This window comes from Anarrhichthys ocellatus, unplaced genomic scaffold (genome assembly GCF_004355925.1).
Source record: "Anarrhichthys ocellatus isolate YVR2014 unplaced genomic scaffold, GSC_Weel_1.0 scaffold99, whole genome shotgun sequence".
NCBI classification, from domain to species: Eukaryota; Metazoa; Chordata; class Actinopteri; order Perciformes; family Anarhichadidae; genus Anarrhichthys; species Anarrhichthys ocellatus.
This window is the reverse complement of record NW_022280129.1, coordinates 910,937-919,887: the sequence shown is the minus strand read 5'-3', so window position 1 is coordinate 919,887 and position 8,951 is coordinate 910,937. Positions and strand designations below refer to the sequence as shown.

Sequence of the window (8,951 nt, the reverse complement as noted above, 5' to 3'; positions counted from 1 at the left end):
ATACATATATATATATATATATATATATACATATTAGTGCTGGGAAAGTTAACATGTTATTATCACGATAATGCATTCATTAATTAACGCCGACAATTATTTTATCGCGCGTTAACGCAGTTTTGTTTTTATTATTAAGTGGACATTTTTAACACAACAACCGGCCGGCCGACTGGCCAGCAGTGAGCGGTGAACAGCTGTTTGTGTGGCGTCTCTTCCGTCTCTTCCTGTTTCCTTCACCTACATTCCCCTGGGTCCTAAGTCCCTCCATGTACAGCTTCTTATCACGCTCTATGTACCAACGTACATTTATAACAAATACCACGCATATTACGGTAATCAGCGTTGCATATGTGTCTGACCACAATACCAAAAAAGCAAAAAATAAATGATTTATTTATATTACTTTTTTAGAGTTTAGTGTTTTGCTTGTAATATGTATAATAAGCATCATTTAGTTATCGCTACTGAGAATTTAACAAACATAAAAACATGACGTAGATAGGTTTACAGTTTTCGAGGTGAATATTTCAAATTGCATCTCTTACACACATGAAGATAAAGTTGTGAACACCGGCTGAATATCTATTATCAGAATCATTATAATTGTATTATAACTGCTACTGTGTAAAGGGAATACTGCTGTTAACAAGAACCTGATGTGTTTAAAGTGTTTACAAACCTTTTGTTCATATAGCAGTACTTTAAAAATAAAAGTGCGCAATACACTACTTTTGAATTCATTTGAATTGTAATCATTGCCCAGCACTAATAAATATATATTATGTAGCGAAAAAGCAACAGAATTTAAACAACCAATCATGATGTGTGGAACGGGTTGAGTTGCACCTATATTTATGAAACAGCAACACCGAGACACAGAAACTTTACAACCTTGACAAAGGCAGCGCCTACCAGATCCATTCCTTCTGTTCTTCCCTTTCACAGTAAAGGCCCTAGACACATATCATTTGCAGGCAAGTATTTCGCATCTTTGTGTTTTTTAGTTGTTACGACACCAGTGTCTAAAGGGCTTAAGACAGCGGAAAAGACTTAAACTTGAGAAGATTTTTAGAGCTACAATGATCCAAATTGACGTGATTAGATGTGAATGTCTGACTGTGCATGAATTCAACATAAACATGACCCACAGAACTAACCATCAACCTCCAGATCAGCAGTCACCTCCTGGCAACAAAACTGGCAACCCTCATGAAGGGCCCATATTGGAGTCAATGCTGGACACATAACCTAATAACTATTTGGCCCTTTAAAAACAAAAAGCTAAATAATGCTGTTACATGAAAACATTTCTTTACCTATAATAAAGGGCTTTGGTGTATTTTTATACTTGTCAGAGATTGAACAATTACTTGATTTAACTTGAATTTGCAGTTGACGTCCTTTGTTGTGCGTTCAGCATTGCGGTATTGTTGGCACTTCATAGGATTATTTGTTTCAATTTGTGTTCCACATAAGAATAAATTGAATGCCACAGTTTATTTTCTTCCGTTTTTTTTCTTCCAGCACTGATATTTGCCCCCGTTTTTGTCTCTCTCTCTCCCTGTCCGGCCCTCATTGGATGGGTGTGCATAGATGCTGACCGAGCCCAGAAGCACGGCATGGACGAGTTTATTTCAGCCAACCCCTGTAACTTTGACCACGGCTCGCTGTTTGAGCTGGTACAGCGCCTCACCTTGGACCACAGACTCAACGACTCCTACTCCTGCCTAGTAAGGAAAGACCTCGTAATGTAACCGAGAGAAACTCAAAACGCATATAACATGACCGTTCATGTACACTGAGCATGCCAGTGTAAACAGGAAGCAGGTGGTTGCTTAGATACAGAAAATACAAATGAGTATTATTGTTCTTGCTCTATTCCCCCCACACACACACACACACTCACTCACACTGACTGGTGGGGAAAACAAATCCAAACAATACAAGGCAGCGTATAGGTCTTGTTCTATCATTCTCTCACACAATTCAAATTTACTTTAAAAAATGAACAAAACAAATCAAAGTTTTGCTACATTATGAGTGAAGATGACTGGTTTCCCCTTGATTTAGTTGTTGTCTGTTCTCACACTCGTAGCTTGTACTGGAGAACAGCATTCATGCTTTGTTTGTTTACAGTTTCTTTGTGAACTTCATTATAGTTGTGAGGAACAAAGTGTGCTCCATAGGGCTGATAACGCCACTGCTTGCCTCCTGCACATGTAGGTAGTAGTAGTATAATAGACAGTGGCTAGCAGAGACAACAAGGTTGAATGATAACCACGGCTGGTGTTAGTTGTTTCTTCCAAAAAGTGTTACCAATTCAACCAATTCAAAGGTGTCTGCCTCAAAAGTCTCTGTTTCTGGCTGTCCAGAGCAAAACGCAACCCCAGAGCTTTCACACAAAAACAGCATCAGAAAAGTTTTCAAGCGTCTCAGTTTTAGGGGTTATAGAATGCCGGGGTAGTGTGGATGCATAAGTTTGCATGGCAAAAGTTATACATGTTCAAACTTACTAGCGTGGATGTAGCCTTAGTTTGAAGGACGGACCTAGTCCAGCTCCATGTATAGTAATGTCTGTTGTCTGTAGATTAGACACAGACAGGACTGTGGTAACAGTCAGGTTAATAAAGCATGGCAACGATTGCCTTCATTCAGAGGCGGAGTCTACAGGTAAAGATACCAGAATGATGAAGCATGCTGCCTGGCTTGCAGTCTTGTATGATGTCTGTATGTGTGTACCAACATCTGTTTGCCTCACTCAGCAGTGTTTGTGTGTGTTACCCACAGGGCTGGTTCAGTCCCGGTCAGGTGTTTGTCTTAGATGAGTACTGCGCTCGCTACGGCGTTCGAGGCTGCCATCGGCATTTATGTTACCTGAGCGATCTGCTGGAGAGGGCGGAGAACGGAGCCATGATCGACCCCACCCTGCTGCACTACAGCTTCGCCTTCTGTGCCTCCCATGTCCATGGAAACAGGTACACATCAAGGTGCTGCTAGTCCCACGTCCTCCACTTTACACACAGCCGATAGCTAGCCTTGAAAGCTAAATTGATTACGACACAAAATGCAATTTATTTTATTGTCAAAACTGATGTTGGAACAGGAAAATGATGACAGATGAATGACAAGCAGGCCAGTCCACATATACAGGCAGCTATAGAATGCAATATGTGAGCCCCTCTCTGTTTCTTATGCTTTTAAGTGAAATGCTTTGATTTGTTTTCATTTTGCATGTTGTTAGCATGTTGTTAGCATGTTGTTTGCATGTTGTTAGCACGTTGACTTTTCCTCTCTCTCTTGTCTATTTTTCCTGTATAACCTCTTTACCTTGTTCACTCTCACAAACTGACCTTCTCCTCACTGTTCCCAAATCCCTGCACGTCCACACAACCACACCTAGTCAGCGTGTGTCTGAGTTGCTAAACTGGCCAGTATCTGAGGCCGAACTCGAACGAGCCCTGTTCCTCTCTGCTCCTGAGCTTCCTGCCCAAACTGCTAAGAGAGAACTCAAAATCATTGAGTTTATGAAGAAAAAGGACTTCAGGTCCCCAATTTTCTCAGGAACTAGAAGGTAAGTAACCTCCTGGTCTGTGTGGCACAGTCTGAATAAAGAGGAAAACAGAAACGTCTTCTTTACAAAATGTAACCATCATCCCTGACTCGTCGCTGAGGTCTGGAGATGCAGCAGCATTGCTAGTCACAGTTTTCCAACAACACAAATGGTCAGGCAGGTTGTTTAACCCGGTTATTTAAACCACTAAAGAGAAATTAGGGCAAAATGAATGCATCTGGATTGTCTGTTAGAGGACTTGTACACACATCTACAGCAAGCACATGGTCCCAGGAAGTAGCTCTGCAAACCAGGGGACAGAGGAATAGATAATATGCACAAATACAGAGTTTCCAACCTATCTGACAAATCTGAATCCTGATTAAACAGTCTGAGATTGACTTCTAATTTACACTTGAAGGATACACATACAGATGTTGTACTGCCTGTGGGCTTTAAACCTGATACGTCAAAGTTAGCAGCTTGATCCTTTTTGGAGGAAAGCTTAAATTCACAGCGGTTATAAATGATTCCGATGGCAACCCAACGGCATAAATACATGGATAGAAACTAAAACTAAAACTACCAATTGAACATTCATATGTGATTGTTCCTTTTAAAATACTAAAACTAAACTCCTACCACTGCCTCCATGTCAACTCTTGCGTTTTCCCTTAAAGGGCCAGTGCGTAGGATTTGGTGGCATCTAGAGGTAAGCAACCAACTGAAACTTCTCCTGTGTGTCAACTGTAGGAGAACTATGGTGGTGGACGCAAGAGCGTGAATGGCCTATCTAGAGCGAGTGTTTGGTTTGTCCATTTTGGGCTACCATAGAAACATGTCGGTGCAACATATCAGACTCTGTGAAGAGGACCTGCTCCCTACGTAGATATTAATGGCTCATTCTAAGCGATAATACATCAAAGAAAACATGTTCATGAATATGATATTCTATTTCTGCCAATAAATCCCTCTAAATGCTACTGACTGTTCCTTACAACGTAAGCGTCTGGTTCGACAGTGGCTCTGTTAGCGCTCAGCACAGGAGTCATGTGGCCTTGGTTCCAGTATGCACCCTGTTATCTAAGTTGCAGTATTTACCTCTCGTCTAATCTGCTGTGATGTGCTCGGACATCACATCTGTCAACATCACAGTCGGCCGTCTCCGGCTGATGCGTAACAAAGATAGATGAGGGCCACTCCGGCAAAGGTCAGGGAGACTGTCGGTCTTTGGTTTGAACTCAGCCATCAAAAAGTTCTTTATTGCTGCCAGAGGACGGAGTTCATTATAACGCACAGTTTATTATTCATGATGAAAATAAATACACATCCATGTGAATTAAGGTCTAAATTCAAATTTCTTCTTTCATAAAATCCCAAAATAATGAGTCCTATTTATCCGCGTACCCACACATCACACACAGCCTGCTCTGCCAGTCCAGCCGCCGCGCCTGGAGGTCGAGGCATGACAGGTTGACAGGTTGTCATGTGTGATGGCCGAATGTCTCCGCTGCCTACGCTGCTGCGTGTGCCCCAGTGCACACACCTCTCCCAGACCACCCAAACAAACACACACACACACCCCACCCCCACCCCTGCCTCCTAATAGCCTGCTGGCCTGGAGGCGTTGGTGCTCCGAGTTGGACTCGGTTGCGCGGTCGCCTGCTAAAGTGTCAGGATTTGACTTCTGTCCAGCTAAATGTCGACTCCATTTAGATCCACTGTTTGTTAGGAAATGGCTTTAAAATAAACGGATGAAATATCAGCTGCTCTTTATTTCATCTAAAAGAAAGAATCATTTAGTCATGTTTGAACTGAAGCTATATTACAGCTTCTACAGCTACACGCTATGGTTTACAGTGAGTGGAACGCAATCTCAACAACCAGTGAGAATGTTTGTGATGTTTGGCAAATAACCTCAATTGTTTTTGGACTGGTTTAGAGCAGCAACGAACCACTTTTTCTATATATTTATTTCTTAATGATTCACCTTATTTACAATCATTTTCAAATGACAGCCAGCAATTATTCCGCTTTGAGAAAGTGGAGTCAGATTTTACATTTTTGATGAGAAAATTGCTGAATTTTCCGAATTATTCAGTCGTTTCCAGTTAAAGCTGCAGTTTGGGATTTTTTAAATTGAAGTTGCAGGACATTCCTAACGCAGACATGTCACATGGTTCTCTACCTTGATGACTTGATGTGGTGTCCCTGCCTATTTAAAGGAGACGTGAACGTGTTGCTGGCTCGCTGTCTGTCTGTCACTGATGGCTCATTTGCTTGTTGTCGTCATCGGAGCTGTGAAGTCATGAGGTCAAGCAAACATGAGGAAGCTGCCAAGAAACAACGCTCGGCTGGATGAAAAAAAAGGGAGAGATAGAGCCCTGCAGGACTTAATTAGTGTGAAATCTCCCTCTTTTATTTCCTGTCACAATGTGAGAGGTGAGGCGGCTTTTTACTGTGAATCTTTGTCATAATTCCTCTCGCATGTTTTAGGTCAGGCTTGTGTACACGAATGTATTTCTAATGCATACGATCACCAGGCACTAAACAAAGGCTATCGCAAAATGTAAACTTATTTTCATATAAAAGTAGTCACACTGGGACCAAACACTCAAGCTTAGTTAATACTCGCCGAAGTGAATCTGGCACGAGGTGTGTAATCACGGCCGGCTTGTGGGACGCAAGTGGTCGCGCGTTTGGTCGTGCACCTCTGAATTCATGTACCTTGCAGTGTTGCCAACTCCTCAGTAAGGAAAGTAGCTATTGGCTGTCCTAAAAATCGCTAGAAGTCGCTAAATGACGTCATCGCCTAATTTGCATAATTGTAATGAGTGCTGTAGGAGAGAGGCGGGAACAGTGGCGGCTTTACGCTTGCGCGATTCATTTGCAGTCTGGACACGGAGAGTGTGGGTCTCCTCTTTCTGCAGCTGGGACTGCGGCGCGAGGGGCTACTGTGACACTAATCACCTTTGAGTGCTTTGAAGCGGCGGAGGGGCTCACGGCAGCTCCCGCGTGCCGAACGGTACGTGCTTTCACGTCAGAGTCAAAACACCAGAAAAGTCTCCAACAACACCAGAAAAAGTAGCTAGATTTGTCGCTAGTAGCTTTTGACAAAAGAAGTCGCCATGAGGGTTTGGAAAGTCGACGATTTAGCGAGAAAGTCGCCAAGTAGGCAACACTGGCACCTTGGCGCGCACGCGATCACGTGACTGTCACAAATAGTTCGGTGATAAAAACACTATTTACATGTCAGAGGATTATACAAAGACCAATTTGTTTTTAAATACTTTAGAAATAGGGGGTCTTACAAATCTTCATCAATTTGTTTACAGGATATTCAACCTTCGTTTCTTTCTAATGCATTTGATACGAAACTTGTTTTCTTTACAGGGCTTGTGAAAAAGTCGATAAAGTAGTCCATGAATAATATGAGTTTACAGAAAATGACAATCCCTCCTTGTCATAGTGGTCGTTGGTTTAAGGCTTTTTGCCGATAACGTCTATAGTCGTCACAGGGGTCACTAATAGGCGGACCGTGATCTGGTTCCGGACCCAGAAGCTGTTGTATCTGGACCCTGGACCTAAAACCAATTATTAATTATGAATTATTACATTTTGATCCTTTACGGGACTCGTCCAGAGAGACCAGAGAGAGCAGAGAGCCCAGAGAGACCAGAGAGAGACCAGAGAGAGCAGAGAGAGAGCAGAGAGAGAGCAGAGAGAGAGCAGAGAGAGCAGAGAGAGCAGAGAGACCAGAGAGACCAGAGAGACCAGAGAGACCAGAGAGAGACGAGAGACCAGAGAGAGACCAGAGAGAGACCAGAGAGACCAGAGAGAGACCAGAGAGACACCAGAGAGACACCAGAGAGAGACCAGAGAGAGACCAGAGAGAGACCAGAGAGAGCAGAGAGAGAGCAGAGAGAGAGCAGAGAGAGASCAGAGAGACCAGAGAGAGCAGAGAGAGACCAGAGAGAGAGACCAGAGAGAGAGACCAGAGAGAGAGACCAGAGAGAGAGACCAGAGAGAGACCAGAGAGAGAGCAGAGAGACCAGAGAGAGAGCAGAGAGAGCAGAGAGAGACGAGAGACCAGAGAGACCAGAGAGAGCAGAGAGACCAGAGAGAGAGCAGAGAGAGACCAGAGAGAGAGAGCAGAGATACTAGAGAGAGCAGAGAGAGCAGAGAGAGAGCAGAGAGAACAGAGAGACCAGGGAGAGACCAGAGAGAGACCAGAGAGAGACCAGAGAGAGACCAGAGAGACCAGAGAGAGACCAGAGAGAGAGAGCAGAGAGACTAGAGAGACTAGAGAGAGCAGAGAGAGCAGAGAGACCAGAGAGACCAGGGAGAGACCGGAGAGAGACCAGGGAGAGACCAGAGAGAGAGAAGAGAGAGACCAGAGAGACCAGAGAGACCAGGGAGAGAGCAGAGAGACCAGAGAGACCAGGGAGAGAGCAGAGAGAGAGCAGAGAGAGCAGAGAGAGCAGAGAGACCAGGGAGAGACCAGAGAGAGACCAGTGAGAGAGCAGAGAGAGACAAGAGAGAGACCAGAGAGAGACCAGGGAGAGACCAGGGAGAGAGCAGAGAGAGCAGAGAGAGCAGAGAGAGACCAGAGAGAGCAGAGAGACCAGAGAGAGACCAGAGAGACCAGAGAGAGCAGAGAGCGACCAGAGAGAGACCAGAGAGTCCAGAGAGACCAGAGAGAGACCAGAGAGACCAGAGAGAGACCAGAGACACCAGAGAGAGCAGAGAGCGACCAGAGAGAGAGCAGAGAGACCAGAGAGAGACCAGAGAGAGCAGAGAGCGACCAGAGAGAGACCAGAGAGACCAGAGAGAGCAGAGAGAGCAGAGAGCGACCAGAGAGAGACCAGAGAGACCAGAGAGAGACCAGAGAGAGACCAGAGAGAGCAGAGAGAGACCAGAGAGAGCAGAGAGACCAGAGATAGACCAGAGAGAGACCAGAGAGACCAGAGAGAGTCTACCTTTTTTTTTCCAAAAAAAAAAAAAAAAAAAAAAGTTTTTTTTGTTTTTTTTTTGCTGGTGGATTCGCGGGCCACATAAAATAACGTGGCAGGCCGGATTCGCCCGCGGGCCTTGCGTTTGACACGTGTGCTCTCGAGGCTCATCATCCTCAGACCAATAGCCAATGGGTTCTGAGTTTGCCAGTCTACAGACTCGTGCACTTGCGCTCCTCCTCAGCCTCATGATGTTCAGCAGCAGAGCCCTACAGGTGGCTGTGACACACTGACAGTGTCAGTGCTCAGAAGTGAGGAGGAGATAATCGCTGATGCTCAGCAAATTGGTACTTCTTGAAATCTAACAAGCAAGTGTGGAGCAGTGCAGCAAATATACCCCCCCCCCCCCCCACCACCACCACCACACACACACACACACACACACA

General features: G+C 44.6%; 1 protein-coding gene across 14 annotated transcripts in view; it reads left to right on the top strand.

Annotated features, from left to right (window-relative positions):
* cadpsa (Ca2+-dependent activator protein for secretion a) overlaps positions 1–8,951 on the top strand; it is a 204,370-nt gene that overhangs the window by 115,591 nt on the left and 79,828 nt on the right. For 8 of the 14 annotated variants that reach the window (XM_031875896.1, XM_031875895.1, XM_031875894.1 and 5 more), the window contains 2 exons: positions 1,597–1,733; positions 2,791–2,978. In XM_031875896.1, coding sequence (XP_031731756.1) covers positions 1,597–1,733; positions 2,791–2,978 — 325 coding nt within the window. Of the gene's footprint in view, positions 1–1,596; positions 1,734–2,790; positions 2,991–8,951 lie in introns of all 14 variants that reach the window. The other 6 variants (XM_031875886.1, XM_031875891.1, XM_031875890.1 and 3 more) reach the window with 1 other exon arrangement.